The sequence below is a fragment of the Indicator indicator genome, chromosome 1 (assembly GCF_027791375.1).
Source record: "Indicator indicator isolate 239-I01 chromosome 1, UM_Iind_1.1, whole genome shotgun sequence".
Classification (NCBI taxonomy): domain Eukaryota; kingdom Metazoa; phylum Chordata; class Aves; order Piciformes; family Indicatoridae; genus Indicator; species Indicator indicator.
In genome coordinates this window covers 117,501,896-117,518,979 of record NC_072010.1, presented here as the reverse complement: position 1 = coordinate 117,518,979, position 17,084 = coordinate 117,501,896, and the positions used below count along the sequence as shown (strand labels likewise).

The following is a 17,084-nucleotide window of genomic DNA, read 5'->3' as shown; positions in this document are numbered from 1 at the left end:
CTTAATTCCATATCCAAATAATTACAGTGAAAAAGCTACTCAAATAAATAAATAAATAAATATTAGCAGCAGCCCCAACAAGTAAAACATAAAACCCAAACCACAGTTTTTAACTATCTTTACAACATGTAACTTAAATAGAACTGAAAGCATTTTAACCTAAGACTTCAGCCCATCAGGAACAGCCTCTCAGCACCTGAGTGCAGCAGTTTAAATTGCTTCAATAAGCTAACATACAGCTCCTGTATATATATATATACATATACATACACATACCTTTTTCAGGGCAAGGGCTTGGCATCTTCAGCTAAAGAAGTTCTCTCTCCCTCCCTACCCATGCAGCCATTGAAATTGTGCCAGTCCAGGCTTTTTTTTTGGGTGTTGTAATGTTATTTTCCCCCCCATCAGAGACCTGATTCCTCTCTCCTGGTCTGGCCAGCAGTCCCCTAGGGTCAGTGTGGCTGAGTGAGGGGCAGTGTGCCATGCCACTGGGATAGAAATCCTTTCAACTAACAGCGCTGCAGAATTCTGTCACATTGAACTGCAGCCTAAAGCCCAAACAACACAGCACAGATTTATGAATTTGTTTGTTGAGTATGCCCATTGACCTCAACAGGTTTACTCAAAATATGTGAAGTTAACTTCATCTAGGTAACTGCAGAGTTAGGGCCTACATGGAGCCTTCACTTGCAAGGACTTTGGTACCTTCTGTAAGTCTTTGTGGGACTGAAGTCTTCCCTGTAGTTAAAATTTAACACATTTTTTACACTGTTCAAGTCAAGCATAAAGCACGTGCTGAATCAAACCAGTGGAAAAATAACTCATTAAAGACTGAACAATTACAAAACAGCCCTGGAAATGAAGTGCTGTGCCAGCACATGGACCACAACACCAGCAGCTGATTGAGACATTTATCCATATTTTGCCAGGTTATTTTAGGGTGTGCTGTTTTGTTCATCAATTTTAAAGACCACTTAATTGTTTCACAAAACTTAAGAGCATAGTTCAGAACAAGACATTATGCCTAGAGCTTTAATAAATACAGTTACAAACAGTACACAGTTTATCTAGCTCTCCTGATCTAAGTATAAACACTTCATACAAAACCGATTTTTACTTTGTACATCTTGAAAAAAAATAAAATAGAAAAATCACAGAAACATCTGTTTTGCAAAGGAGAAAGCTGTACAAAGAAATTATATGTTTTAAAGACATGAAACCATCTATTTGCTGAGTAAAACTAGTTACTGAAACGTTGCCTTAAAACCTGTCACCTAGGTAATTTTGCTTTTCTGGTAGTTTAGCTCCAAATCTGAAATTCAGAGCCAGTTCAAATTAGCCACTTGAAAGAGATTTGTGGTTTTTAAGGCCCTGGTCTGACTTCCATATGCATGCACCAGCACTGAACTCAGGAAGTACCCAAGAGAGATCATTGTGGCAGCAGGCACTAAAGCAGCTCATCTGTTCAGTCCTGCAGTACTGAAGCATGACAGCTCACTCTGCCGCCCCAAAGGTGGCCCTTTCAACCCAGCACAGTTACGTGATGTCAGCACAACCCCAGTTTATAATGCCCTGGAAATCATTAGAGCTCCCTCTCTGGAAATTCTGACTCATAATCTACATTTGTTGCTTCAGATTCCTTTTTGCACAGTCCTAACATCCATCCAGAGAGGCTGTGAAAACTGCTAACTGCAACAGTCAGTTCCATTTCATTGCCTACCAAAAGGCAGGATGTTGTCCCTGGGAAATAGAAGTTGTACTGTAGTTAAAAAACTAATAATACAGTGAGGTTATTGTTGTCTCAGCAGCTTCAGAATACTAAAAGCAGTGCATCCTAATAACCAGCTGGTATTGTCCTCCATAACATGATGCCCTTGATGTGTACAAGATGGCATAAGGGATACATACTTTGCTCACTGACACTGGGGTGTTTCACTGCTACACCATTACAATTTCAACTTTCTTCTGCTTTACTTTTGACTTGTTTCTGGAAAATACACAGGTTGGCATTTTAAGTAAAAACATTCTATCAAAAGAAATAAAAAGGCACTTGGCATTTCTCTTTGGCTCAGTTGAGGCACGCTGCTAAAACCTTCCCACTGTTCCTGTCTCTTCTGATGAATAGTTGCCATTCTGAGGTACTTATTCATGTGCAAAAATAAGATCTTCAGGAGTTTACCAGCTGCATTTCTCACATGGCTTCCAGTAAACACGCAAAGTTCTTCACCAAACAGAATCTCTTAAATATAGAATAATGCATTCCAGGAAGTTTGTTTTACAGGGAAATGCTCTGGTCACTGACATAGTTCTCCTCCAGATATGGTCTTGCAGCTCAGTGTTCTTTAAACCTGGGAAAGAACAGCAACCGGACAGGAAAAGTTGAGGTGTGAGGTGTAACAGTCACTAACTTCCAAATGCAGGATCTCAGTTCAGGAAGGACAGGGGTCTACTCAAGAGAGTCCAATGGAGGGCTATGGGGATGATTAAGGGACTGGAGCACTGCCTTATGAGGAAAGGCTGAGAGCCCTGGGGCTTTTTAGTCTGGAAAAGAGACGACTGAGAGGGGATTTAATAAACATTTATAAATATCTGAGGGCTGGGTGTCAAGAGGGAAGGGACAGCCTCTTCTCACTTCTGCCCTATGATGGGACAAGGAGCAGTGGATATAAACTACAGCACAGGAAGTTTCACCTCTTCACAAGGAGGAACTTCTTTACTGTAAGGGTCACAGAACACTGGAACAGGCTGCCCAGAGAGGTTGTGGAGTCTGCTTCCCTGGGGACCTTCAAAACCCATCTGGATGCATTCCTATGTGACCTGCATTAGATTCTGTGGTCCTGCTCTGGCAGGGGGGTTGGACTCGATCTCCATAACCCCTAACATCCCTTCCAACCCCTAACATCCTGTGATCCATCCCTCGTCACGTGATTTCCTATCCTCTGTCCGTTTTACTTCAAAACTACAATGAAGGGGCTCGGTTTAGATTTTGCACATGCAAGTCTAACTCCATTGAGTCAGAGGATTATGCTTTTCCCCTCAATTCAAAACACTGTAAATTCAGACACCCTCTCCTTTAAAAGGGGAGCTCTTGGAACAAGTTACGTTTGAAACCGTTAATAAACAGAGGAAAAGCAGCTGAGTAACCTCTTATTTCTCACCTGCATGCTCCATGACGAAACCCAGAGAGATTACATGTTTAGAGAACAACAAACCATACCCAAGAGACTGACAGAGGGACGTTTTCAGAGCACATACTTCTCAAAGTAAAATGTTCTAAAGGAAAGCACTGAGGATTTGAAAACACCAAACTGAGATTAGCCTTTTGAAGGAGAGCTAAACCAGACAGAAATGGACATACAGAAATCTCAACACATTCGACCTACATGGAGGTACTATGTGGCAAAGGCTTAGCAACATGTTTTTCAACTGTTACTAGAGAGCAACAGCCATGCACAACACTCACAGGGTATGATCTGCGTGACACCGAAGCTCCTTCTGAATAAGACGGAGTAAGAACTGCAAAAACAGTCACAGTATCTGTGTTAGTATCTACACAGATATATAAATAAGCCACGTTTCAAGATAAGATTTCCACTGTTATTCGAAGAGTTCCTCATTTGAAACATTACCCTGTAAATCAAATCAATCAATCAAAGATTTACACGTGCTTAGTCCATGTTTGGAAGAGGAGTTTTCACGACAAATAGGCAAGAGCAAAGTAATTTCATTTTCACAACTGAGGGGTCTATTTCTTTGTAAAAACCGGAATGCTCTCTAGTTGCTTCACCAGCAGATGTGCAAAGAAACCAGCAGAGGGAACCCAAGACCTCAAGGAAGCACACGGCATAGAGAAATTCTGGAACATAGAAGTATTTTAGCTGCTATTCTGAAAAGTAACTCTGTATGTGAAAAACTTTAAGCACACAATTCGTCAAGACAAGTCAGTCATGTTTCTTTGCCTGTGCAGGGTCAGGATGTGCACTTTAAACGGTGTAGTAAGATATAGGAAAGTGATTTTACAAATAAGATTTGATGATTCCCACATACAATAAAGACAGAACTTCCAGGGTTCCTCACTGTTACGGGTTTCCTTATCGTCAGAGTCTCACTGTTATAAATGGAAGTTACTTCACTCTTCAAAGTCTTAGTGTTTTAAGAAGTTAAACCTTATGTTTCAGGGTGTCCTGGTTGTAACTCAGCTGGCAGCTGAGACCCAGCAGTCTGCTCATGACTGTGGGGTTTCTTTCTACTCTCTCTCCCTCCCCTCTGGGTGAGCAAGGAGGAAAAGGACCCTGAGACGTTAGCTGAGATAAGGACAATTTACTCCTCAACTGCACAGACATCAGACTGCACAAAAGTGCAGAAAACACGGGGGCATGCAGCAGCAGGGGAACAAAGTGCAAACCCCCTGCACCCGAGAAGCCAAACCAAAGGACAGGTAAAAGGGACACAATCCTACCCATGAAGTCAGGGGGGTGAAAAACAAACACAAAAACCCCAGAATAGGAAACTTTACAAGCTATAGAACACACTTCAAGTCCCATAAGCTCCAGCCAACCCCTTCCGGTCATGCAGTGAGCATGGTGTTACCATGGTGTAGAAGATATGATCCAGCTTGAGTTGCAACACTGCAGGGGTGTGGGGAGGAGAAGGAGGGCAGCCCTATGCCCTGTACCTTCCCTTCTAGTGGGCCCAGCCAGCGTAAATCAATACAGAGGGGTATGGCAGTGGCCAAGAATGGCAGAACTGAATACCACCTAAGAGGATAAAGCACCATGAGATCACTTCTGAGAAACAACACTAGAACACAGGCATCTCTATGCCATACTCGGAGGAAAAGCAGAACGAACAAGAGTTACAAAACCCAGGATCTGTTACAACAGCAGAGTCAACCCTCTCAGTACCAGAGCCTTACCAAGACCTTTTAACTGCTGCTGCTGTAAAGAAACAGGGGATTTTTTTTTTGTTTGGTTTTAGCAAGTAACTATAAGAGAAAAAAAAAAAAAAAATCAACAACAGAGCTTTAATTCTCCTGCAACAATCTTCCAAACCTCACTCTGCAGCATGGAATACCTAATACTGAAAACAGCACAAATCAGGAATTACAGAGCTGCTGATTATCAGTGGTAACATACTTCAATAAATTAGGTCATTTAATAGTTGACTTAATTTCTGGATATTTCACATCTTATATGTGGAAATTTTCACTTTTTTATTCATTTCACTTTAATTAATTTACTTCCAATTAGCTTGAATTTAGATAAAAAAAGCCTCAATCCTAACTCAAAGCATGACTCTACTTTTCTCATGCCACACCGGGCATTAGCTCCTCTGCAGGAGCACTGAGCTGAGTGCAACACCCTGCAGGCACAGGGCTTTGTGTGGGCACAGCCAGTCTGGAGGAAGAAGTATTTCTGAAGTGTTTCACAACCACCCTGCCCTTTCATGAGCATTTCCACCTCCCACTTCAAAAGGAGAGGATAAGCAGGTAACACCTCAGGACATCTATGAAGTAGGCATAGATAGTGTTCTTTGCTGTAGAACAAAGCCAGCACACAGATGTCTGCCAGGGAAACCTGTGGCAAGTGCAAAGACATAACCTGCAAGGTTAACCCCTAGAGGTGAGTGCAGGAACATTGACTTCAAAATGTAGAGCAAGAGTCACCCTGTCTTCTTTGGTTTTTAAAACCTAAGCAGAGCAAGTCAGAAGTGGGAAAAACAAAACAAAACAAAACAAAACAAAATCAAGAAAAAAGACCCCCACCCTCAAACAACACAAAGCCAAACCAAACAAGAAGAAACTAAACAGCTTTTCAGATCTTTCTATCAATCATACTGGATCACAACAGGAGAAAAAGGGAAAAATGGGTGTGCTGTGTACCAGGCCACTATGTGTGTGTGGCAATCCTTTCCCCTAAACTTGTCAGGAGTTACACCACCAGTTTTTCACAGCAGTTTTAGGGCCCATCTGGAGGATGTGATATATTAACTTCCAGAAGCTTCATTATCATGGTGATTTTGGTGATATAGCAATGCAGCAAACATTTGTTACTGCTTTGCTAAATAGGCTTTAAAAAAAAAAAAAAAAAAAAGAGATAATTCTTCTGTGAGTGGAATCTGGGATTGTTCAGTGTGGAGAAGAGAAGGCTCTCACGAGACCTTATTGTGGCCTTCCAATATCTGAAGGGGGATTACAAGAAAGCTGGTGAGGGATTTTTTAGGGTCTTGCATAGTGACAGGACTAGGGGGAATGGATCCAGGCTAAAGGAGTGTAGATTTAGATTAGACATTAGGAAGAAGTTCTTCACCATGAGGGTGGTGAGACACTGGAACAGGTTGCCCAGGGAGGTGGTAGAAGCCTCATCCCTGGAGGTTTTTAAGGCCAGGCTGGATGGGGCTCTGGGCAATCTGATCTAGCAGAAAGTGTTCCTGCACACAGCAGGGGGGTTGGAACTAGATGATCCTTGAGGTCCCTTCCAACCCTGACAATTCTGTGATTCTAGGCCTATATATGAAGGTTTAGTTAATATTATGGCTGCTGTAATCTGCTCAGCCAGCAGTTGACAGATGTGCATTTGCTCAGGAGCTGAAGTGTATCAGGACTAATCTGCACTTTTGAAATTCTCATCTAATTTTAGTCAAAGCGAGCAAATTTGCTCTTTAATTGAAAATTTCCTACAGAACTCGAAGTTTTGTATAAAATCAAGCACTGAAAATGCAAAAGGAAAATTTGCATTTTAAGATAGTTTAGCAGAAAGGAAATACATAGCAATTAAAAGAGTATTTTTAGACTTACTAGCAAGGCACATGCATCTGCCACCATCAGCATGTAAAATACATTGTTCCAACCAGATGGGGAAATCAGGCCAGCTAAGAGAGGTCCCAAAGCTGCACCTAAAACATCATATTGGTATTGTCAGAATGATGCAATGTAAGATTTACTATGCTCAAAGTTAGTTATTCTGAACTGGAATATCAATTTTCCCACCTAGTTAACTCAGCATTATCTGATGTATTAAAAGGTAAGAAAAGTGCAAAACATTATTGGTACAGCTGCAAGCCAATGGGCAACCTAACACAGGAGAAGCTGGAAGACTGGAAGTTTGAGAATTGTCTGCCTTTGGCTCAGCCAAATGCCCATCCAGTATGAAGCTGAGTCCTATTCAATCTTCCCTTCCACACCTGAGTGCAGAGAGCACGAATAAAATATCCCTCATGTCAGAAACACCCCAACATCATCTGCTTTTGTTGCTTGTGCCCAGTATCAGTCTACCACCTTCTTTGTGTTGACCCTTGATTGATGGGTCGAGGGTTGGACTGGTTACTCTTTGAGGTCTCTTCCAACAGGATGCATTCTGTGATTCCTTCTTCCCTCCCTAAAGTATGGGACCAGAGAGCTTTAAGGCTAAGTTTGCTCTACTCTCCATTTCCAAAGTGAACTGGAGAGAGCCCAGTTTCTCAAAGCCCCTTTGTGTTAACCTACCCCAGCTAAGGCAGGCTATGTGGCAGCTCTGGCTTACCTACAGATCCTGTTCCATCGATGATCGCTGTCACTGTGGACAAGGCTCTTGCATTCCCTTTCAGGCTTTTATGGGTACCCTGAAGTGGCAAATATGAATGAGGCCTATTCTAAGATGAACTCTGAAAAAGTCCTTACAGGTTATCTAGCTCACACCCCTGCATATTAGATGCACATTGTGAAGATGCCTTAAATATCCTACCTCATACCTTTCCTAACTACTTAAAGAAGCCTTCTATCCCTTTAACTGTCACCTATAGCATTTTACTTTATTAAATCATGTTGTTTAAACTACAGGTGCCAAGAAGCTTTCTGTTCTGCATGTTGTGTAGTCAAGCAACAGGGATGGTACTTCAGCTTTGCATCATGCTGCTTTTTCCATGGCCCTCTTCTCCCTCACTAATAGAGAAAAGCTCTGCAGAGCAACAACAAAAGATCACTGACAAGAATACTGTTAGCAGTTTGAACCCTCTTCTCAAGGGCCAGATCGAGGTCCTATGATGTCAAACTTTACTTTCTTAGCTAGCAGCCCCTTCAGGACACTCCAGAGGATGTCTGGAGATTTCTGTCCTGCTCATTTTCCTACATTTAGAGCATTTGTTGTTAGAGGGCTTTTGCCTCCTGCTTGGCACCTTAAGGGACCAACACCTTTGAAAGCAACCTTACAAAGCTTACCCAATGTAAGGTACCAGGGTCAATGTTTTTACATGGCATTTGTGATATGACTGACTTGATCCAGCTGGAAGTGCTGGCAACCAGAGTAACTACAAGAAAGGGCAGAGGGTAGCAGGGACAAAGTAAAGCTATGTGCCAGGTATAACTTTCCACACTGATGGGAATTAACTCTCCAGCTCATCTCTCACATAGCTCCTCTCCTCATTTAATGATGCAAAGTAGAAAAAGGGAAAAGGCACCTGGTACTGAGATCTGGTATTCCATGAAACCTTCACATTCACTTTGGGGTGTCATCTACAAGATCTGGTCTATCTTGTTCATAGGTAAGAATCATTTAAAAGCTTCTTGCAAGCATGGTGCTTATTCATACCAATCCACAAACTCAAAGCCAATCTCAATAGCTGAGTTCAGCACTGCCTATCCAGCTCCTTAACCCTTTGCTTTAGGACAATACAGCCCCTTCACTGACAAGCTTGGAGAAGCCAAAGGTGTCTCCCAAACTCACCAAGTCAGCAGAGACAGCAGTGGTGATCAGTGCGTAAGGGCCATTCACCAGGGCACCACTGATTAGCAGCATCACTATTGCAAGGTGACAAAAATGGAAAATGTGAGTTGCCTGAATGACTGTTAACCATATCAACAGGAGACATCAGAGCCTATGGCTCTCAAATGGTTCAAGCCTTCCTTGGCTCCTGTCTTAGTTTTAAGAGTAGACAGAAATTATATTTTACCCCTTAAAGAAAGTATAATAAAAACGCTCTCACACAGGATTGGAAAAAGTTGGAACTTTAAAAGGAAGTACTATTCACACCTATAGACAGAAATTACAGAATAACCAAACTCACTTTCAGTCTCAGCCCAGTCCTTCCAACCTGGGCTCTCAATCATCTCTTTAAGCCAAAAAAACTTTTCAAAGCCTCCCCCAGTTAGGCCAAACCCCCCAGGTCTCCATCTCCCCCCCAACACCTCTCTATCTCCCCATGCCTCTGGACCCAAACAGTGCAGAAGAAATTAGCTTTTACCTGGCAAACCAGGCTGCTCAAGGCCAAAACCCTCCCCCAAAATACAAAACAAGAGATAAGGAATGGCTGGGAGAAGAGAGAGAGAGGAAAAGGGCAGAAAAGACAGTAACATCCATTTATACAGAGGAGTAGATGCAGGCATAATGGGATGATAATAACAAAAGATTACAATTTCCTGCATCCCCTCTGGAACTCCTGGAGGACCTCTCTGTGGTAGGACAGCTAAGGCTAGTCCTTAACCCACAACAGCTCCCCTGAGCCCATTACAGAATTGAGAAAAAGCAACACACATTCCTATCTTACTTCAATGCTTACTGCAGGATGAGAATTCTCAAAAATAGCAGGAGATAGGACTGAGTCAAAAAAGCACTTCCCAGGGCTTTGATGGATCCTGGTAGGTCAGAGAAAGGGGAAAAATCTGGCCAAACTGACTCTTAGAGCATGGCATGCTCACAGGATCCACCCATAAACCTCCTCTCTGCTTGTACAGCACCAAGCACCAAAGAGCTTTAAAACTTAACAAAGTCTTTAGGCTGGTGAGATGCTGCTATCAGCTCTTATATTTCAACTTCTGTTTTGAGATAACAGATAGAAAGCAGCAAGTGGTTAATGTTGCTGTCAAAAGTACTACAAATAATATTTAAACCACCTCTGACATTTGGTGTAGGGAATATAATAAAGCCTGTGCTGACATAACAAGCTCCAGAAAGAAGACTAGTTAGATTAACTAAAGCACTATTCTCATGCCACCTTTATGCATTTCCTAGCCCTGCTTCCTTATCCTGTAAAAAGCCTGCAAAAGGTAGTCTAGGAAATTTGATTCCAAACTTCATCCTCTCAGGGAAAATGTAAAAGAAAAAGGAAAGATCATCAAAAGATCATAAATGAAAAGTTAGCAGAAAGCCAGACAACGAATTTAAAAACACTCACCTACAGTAGCCTCAAGGCCCATTTTACTGACTGCAGAGAACATGTACAGCTGTAAAGACAAAAAAACCCAAGCATGATGAATATCAGCATATGGACTAACCCTAGGTTCCTGATTTTCCCCATGCTAACTACAAAATATCTTAGTTGGCATTATGTGAAAGCTAGTTCTGTATTTTTCAAGACCCTTTTAGACCACTGCAGAATGACTGATTTGACACAGGAGGGAGACAAAGGGCATGCTCCTGTTCCTCAGTATGTCCTTTCAGAAGAAAGGGCTGTGTTACAAGACCAGTCAGTTTTAAAATCTCAGGTTGCCAGCTCTGACACAGCACAGGATATTGTTCACAAAAGAATCAAAGATGCCCAGCTGGAATTTTCCCAGCAGTTACAGCACAAAAAATTTCACCTTTGAGTGGCCAAAATTCTGGCTAAGAATCAAACATCAAATTTTACATAGGAGTGAAACTTTCCACATAATCCTGCAATAAATTAATCTTGTTTAATTAGTATAGGCAGCCCTAAGGTCCATACTTGCTCACATGCTCAACCTTTCATGTCAGCTTTTAACTTGGCCCAAACTCTTTATATCCAAGCTAGAAGATACTGTCTGCAGAGCATCTCAAGCAATGCTGCCAAATCTCAGCCACAGTTGTAAGAGAGAAGCAAACTCTTACTGTGGGTGCTGCAAGCAATAACATCATTCCACAGGTTGATGCCCTCTTCTCCAGCCTGTCTGATATCAGGCCTGCCAAAATTCCACCTGAAACAAGACATAGGTATGTGAGGGAAACACTCAGCATGTTTTACACAGAAGACATCAGTTATACTTAAGGAAACCCAACCCAGATTAGAACAATATGATACCACTTCTAATGCAGTTATACACAGCAGCACAGAGTGTGAGACTAACAACAGAATTCACACTTCCCAATATCCTTATTAACCCAACTGGTTTTAACTGCACGGACAACAGAAGCAGACAGATGCTCTTCCTCATTGTTTACTCCAACCAAATATCCAAGATGACATGGGTGGGGGAGGAATAGAGATGGAAGAAATATATAGAAATCATCATTCTGCAGCTTTTGAATGAAAACACCTTTTTGTCAGGTGCCCCACTGCTGGCATTCTGGAATCCAGCTGTGCCCAGCTACACACTGGTCTCTTAACTACTCACAGAAATCACAGAGTACGTCTGCTTGGGAGAGACCTCAAAGACCATCCTGTCCAACCCTTGACCCAGCACTGAAGGGTCAACACTAAACCATGTACATGCCCCCTCCAGACACATGCTCCAATTACACTTCTGTGTACAGTCATTGGCAGACACAAGAAGTAGGAAAAATTAAAGAGCCTCTGGTGATTACCTGGAGAGAAAAACAATTACTTCATTTGCCCCAAGATCTGCAATAGTTCATTTCCCTTGGTTGCAGTGCAACATGAACAGAGCAGTCAAGAGTCAAGTTTACTGTTGCATCAATCACTGGAATGGTCTGCCCAGGGCAGTGGTGGAGCCACCATCCCTGGGGATGTTCCAGTGGTGTGAGGACCTGGTGCTTAGGGACATGGTTTAGTACTGACCCTTCAGTGCTGGGTCAAGGGCTGGACTGGATGATCTCTGAGGTCTCTCCCAACCAGATGTACTCTGTAATTTTGACAGGTGGTGTGACCAAGACTCACAGGCCAGAGCTGATGAAGCCAAAAGATTCTGTAATATATGGCTCTTACAAACTGTACTGGACAATATATACTGGATGGGAGGTCGACCATGAGCCAGCATGTGCTCTTGTGGCCAAGAAGACCCATGGCCTTCTGGGATGTATTAGAAGGGGTGTGACTAATAGGTTGAGAGAGGTTCTCCTACCCCTCTACTCTGCCCTGGTGAGGCCACATCTGGAGTACTGTGTCCAGTTCTGGCCCCCTCAGCTCAAGAAGGACAGGTAACTGCTTGAGAGAGTCCAGTGCAGAGTCATGAGAATGGTTAAGGGAGTGGAACATCTCCCTGATGGGGAGAGACTGAGGGAGCCGGAGCTCTTCAGCTTAGAGAAGAGGAGACTGAGGGGTGACCTCATTCATGTTTATAAATATGTAAAATTTGAGTTACAAGAGGATGGAGCCAGGCTCTGCTCAGTGATGCCCAATGACAGGACAAGGGGCAATGGGTGGAAGTTGAGGCACAGGAAGTTCCACGTAAATGTGAGGAAAACTTTTTTCACTGTGAGGGTGACAGAACACTGGACAGGCTGCCCAGGGGAGTTGTGGAGTCTCCCCCTCTGGAGTTATTCAAGACCTGCCTGCATGCATTCCTGTGTGACCTGGCATAGGTGATCCTGCTCTGGCAGCGGGGTGGGACTAGATGATCTTTCGGGGTCCATTCCAGCCCCTGGCATTCTGTGATTATCACTGGCTCTGTGAGTTGCTCAGTTTAAAGATATTTTGCTAGGTCTTCAACAACCAACACAGCTTTCAACCTAGCACCTTTACTGCTGTCTTTCCTAAGCTGGTCTGTTTAAGGGTGAAATATGAACTCAATGATCTTAGAAGTCTTTTCCAACCAAAACAATTCTATGATTCTATGATTTATCTATAAAACTCACCAAAGATTCCACCCACATCAAACAGCGTAGAAAGGTCTCCAGCTCTTTTGGCATCAAGGTGCTCTAGTGAAAGAAGAAAAAACATCTGTTTCATTTCCAGACTACAAAATGTAGAAATCTCAACACAGTCTTGTCATGCTAGGATAAAGGCATCTTACAGCAGCACTGTTTGTTCTCAGGAATAAGCTACCATAAGCTGTCACAGTATATGACAACTAGGAACATAGCATAACTGTGCACTCAGGCATAGTGTCTTCTAAATGCAGTCATACTCATGGCAGGGCAGTTTACTACTTTAACTACAAACACAGTCCAAGCAATACAGCTGCTAAAGTATGGACTAACAGTATTCTTACTAATGAATAGCCACTGATCCATGTACAGTCAACAGAGGCTTTTTAATAAAAGCATGATTAGTGTACATTTCAATCCCTTACGGAGCCTCATCCTGAGGCCTCCATCCATGTGACCAGTAGCAGTCATCATTAATGCACTGTGCTGTTCCTGGGGACTAAGAAGAGTCACTGATTTTGTGAACTCCACTGTTTGCACATGCTTACATTCAGTCTAATGGAGTTACTGATAGGGTAAGGGGTCAGCACACCATGAAGTTGGCCTACCCAGCCCTATGCATTAAGTCTGAGGTTTCAAAAAGGAGCTGAATTTCTAAACCCCTTTGGTATTTTTTTTAAGTCTCTGAGATACAAGAGCAGTATGGGCTAAACCAGTGGGGTCACTGGTACTACCATAATCTCACCAACATCTGCCACAGCACAGCTGGCAGTGCTGCAATAAGCATCAATAAATTTTATTATTAAAAGCCTGCTACTTTCAAGGTACCCAGTCCTGCAGAAGCACTGATGATTTGGAGTCCACACATAACAGCCTCTAACTGTAGGATTTGCAGCTCTGTCTCTTTCTGTAGGGTGTTCAACCTGTCCCTCTCTGCTGGCTGTTATTGCCATACCTGTCCAGCTTTTTTGTTACTTGGGGGTTTAAAGGTCATATCATGGCTCACAAGACTACAGATCCCTCTGGCTAGGGTGAACTCCTTTCTCTACACTGACAGCACAAACCAAACCAGCAGTACTGAACAGATAAAGAAGCTCATTTAGATTTATATAAATTTTAATAAGCCACTTCAATCATGTAAAGACATTATTAGAAAGTAAACCTTTCTGATTTGTTTGCAAGAGCCAAACACAAAGCAAAGATCAGACTCTTTTGGGTTTATTTAGAAAATGCCCTGAATTCACAAAACTGAGAAGTATGTTAGTTGGTGACTTACAATTATCCTGCTACTGGAGCAGAGGGAGCTTACTTCTGAAGCAGTAAAATTTATTGTCTTATTTCAAGCTCTTATTTCCAGGCACTTTATAGACACAGCATTGTGATGCTTACCTACGTTTGTGATATAGAGAGGAAGCCAGAAGAGGAAAGTGTAGCTCACCAGCTTTGCAAACAGAAGACAAAAGGAGAATTCTATGACTCCCTGAGAGAAAAAAAAATAAAGAAAGTTAATGTCTTGACAGAGGCTGCTATTTACATTGCATACAAAGGGTAGTGGTCAATGGCTCGATGACCAAATGGAGATGGGTGACAAGTGGTGTCCCTCAAGGGTCTGTATTGGAACCAGTGCTGTTGAATATCTTCATCAACGATAGTGGGATTGAGTCCAGCCTCAGCCAAGTCTGCTGGTGATACCAACCACACCAGTTTGGTAAGACTGAAGGATGGGATGCCAACCAGAGGGACCTGGGCTGAGGAGACTCTCAGGAGGTTCAATAAGGCAACGTGCAGAGTCTTGCACCTAGGCTGGGGCGATCCCAGATATCAATACAGGCTGGGTGTGTCGGTGTGAGCTGAAATTCCCCCCCCCACCGACAATAACCAGGCTAGCCCAGATTGGAAGCAAATGAAAAGCTGTATTTACAAGCAGAGTCTAAAATCTACAATGAAATGCAATGAATATGTACAAATATACAAAATTCACGACATTCACAAATATATACAATCAACAGAAAAAAAAGCACAATCGATCTCCCTTTGCTTCCCCTCAAGGGGACCCTCCCAAAGGGGCCTCTCTCTCTCCCAGGAGCTTCCCCCCCAGACCCCCCTGGACAGAGAAGCAGAGTTAGTTAAGCAGAAAGTTGTTAACTTAGCTGCCAAGGTCAGTGTGTTATCTTCAGCCAGAAGAGAAGAAGAAACAGCAGCCAGACAGCCCAGCAACTGCCCCCACTGCCGAACGCAGAATGTGCAGAGTGCCTACTTTGTTTTGGGTAATAGTTCTTAAACATTTCTATCTATCCAATGGAAGTGTTTAGAACAATCGTTATTTTGCTTTCTTACACCCAATAGTGACTTATTTACATTCTTTCACTTTCTCTGTTCTGAACTTTGCAAGGAAAAATTAAAAAGACAGTTTCAAACCATCACAGTCCACCCCTTCTAAACAATTCCATTGGCTGCTACTATCATTTATCTAATCTAAAATAATATCTACAACAATAGGTGAATAAAGACCATAGTCCATTCCGGCTATTTCAGATGTAGATGATTCAAAAGAGTCAAATCACAGGAAAAACAGCAAACAGCTTGTTTCCTCGCAGATGGAGCAAAGGAAGGAACAGGGACTCTCAGGTGACTCAGGGCTCTCAGGGTTCGTGCACCGTAGATCTCATGGACTCTCCTCTTGGGCGCGATGCTGTATCTGCGCAACACTCTGAATTGAACCTCTCTCAGCCAAAGTTAGATTTCTTTGTGGAATACACTGAATTTCACCATTTTCTTGCATCACCCAATAGGTGTGACCAGGACCTTCAGCAGAAACCACCCCTCGGACAGGTTTGGCCTCTCCTGAAGGAGAAAATACCCAAACAGTTTTGCCTAACAGATTCTTTTCTCTGATAACAGGAACTCTATCACCTTCCTCCTTTCGCAACAAATCTGATTGGGCAGGTCCAGCTCGATTCACTGAACCTCTACTATTCACCAACCAGGTTGCTTGTGCTAAATGTTTCTCCCAGTTTTTCAAAGATCCACCCCCCATGGCTTTGAGAGTGGTTTTCAGCAAACCGTTGTAGCGTTCGATCTTCCCTGCAGCTGGTGCATAGTAGGGAATGTGGAATATCCACTCGATGCCGTGCTCTTTGGCCCAGTTTTTTACAAGATTGTTCTTGAAGTGAGTTCCGTTGTCTGACTCAATCCTCTCTGGAGTTCCATGTCTCCACAGGATTTGTCTCTCCAGGCCAAGAATGGTGTTACGTGCAGTTGCATGAGGAACTGGATAAGTTTCCAGCCATCCAGTGCTTGCCTCTACCATAGTCAGCACATACTGCTTACCAGATGGAGAACGAGGTAGAGTGATGTAGTCAATCTGCCAGGCTTCACCATACTTGTACTTGGACCATCGGTCACCATACCACAAGGGCTTGATCCGCTTTGCCTGCTTAATAGCAGCACAAATGTCACAGTCATGGATGACTTGTGTGATAGCATCCATGGAAATGTCAATGGATCTGTCACGAGCCCATTGGTAGGTTGCATCTCTGCCTTGATGTCCTGACGAGTCATGGGCCCACCGAGCTAAGAACAGCTCACCTCGGTGTTTCCAGTCAAGATCAGGATCAGGATCAGAGTTTGTGTCCACCTGGGAAACTCTTGCAGCTAGATCTGCCTGATGGTTGTGTTGTTGTTCCTCTGTAGCTTTGCTCTTAGGAATGTGAGCATCGATGTGTCTCACTTTCACTGGGATTCTCTCAATGCGAGCAGCAATGTCTTGCCACAGATCTGCAGCCCAGATTGGCTTTCCTTTCCTCTGCCAGCCATTCTTCTTCCAGTTTTTCAGCCAACCCCACAAGGCATTGGCTACCATCCACGAGTCGGTGTAGAGATAAAGCTTTGGCCATCTCTCACGTTCAGCTATGTTAAGAGCTAGCTGGACAGCTTTTACCTCTGCGAATTGACTGGATTCTCCTTCTCCATCTCTCGCTTCTGCAACTCTGCGCGTTGGGCTCCACACTGCAGATTTCCATCTCCGCTTGTTCCCAACAAGACGACAGGAACCGTCTGTGAACAAAGCATATCTCTTTTCATCATCAGACAGATCACTGTAAGGAGGAGCTTCCTCAGCACGAGCTACTCTCTCCTCTGGAGGTTTAGCACAGCTTGTGCCTTCTGGCCAGTTTGTGATCACCTCCACCAAACCAGGCCTTTCGAGATTTCCCATTCGAGCTCTCTGTGTTATCAGAGCCATCCACTTAGACCAGGTAGCATCTGTTGCATGATGTGGTGAAGAACCTTTGCCTTTGAACATCCAATTCAGAACTGGCAATCTAGGAG

The 17,084-nt window shown here is 43.2% G+C and overlaps 1 protein-coding gene across 1 annotated transcript in view; it reads right to left on the bottom strand.

Annotated features, from left to right (window-relative positions):
* Positions 1-3,459: 3,459 nt before the first annotated feature.
* Positions 3,460-17,084, bottom strand: part of SLC37A1 (solute carrier family 37 member 1) — a 38,734-nt gene continuing 25,109 nt past the window's right edge. The window contains exons 12-19 of the mRNA XM_054394853.1: positions 14,145-14,235; positions 12,744-12,806; positions 10,821-10,906; positions 10,147-10,195; positions 8,700-8,773; positions 7,521-7,599; positions 6,797-6,894; positions 3,460-3,516 (exon numbers count right to left, since the gene is read on the bottom strand). Of these exons, the coding sequence (XP_054250828.1) occupies positions 3,460-3,516; positions 6,797-6,894; positions 7,521-7,599; positions 8,700-8,773; positions 10,147-10,195; positions 10,821-10,906; positions 12,744-12,806; positions 14,145-14,235 (597 nt within the window). The remainder of the gene's footprint in view (positions 3,517-6,796; positions 6,895-7,520; positions 7,600-8,699; positions 8,774-10,146; positions 10,196-10,820; positions 10,907-12,743; positions 12,807-14,144; positions 14,236-17,084) is intronic.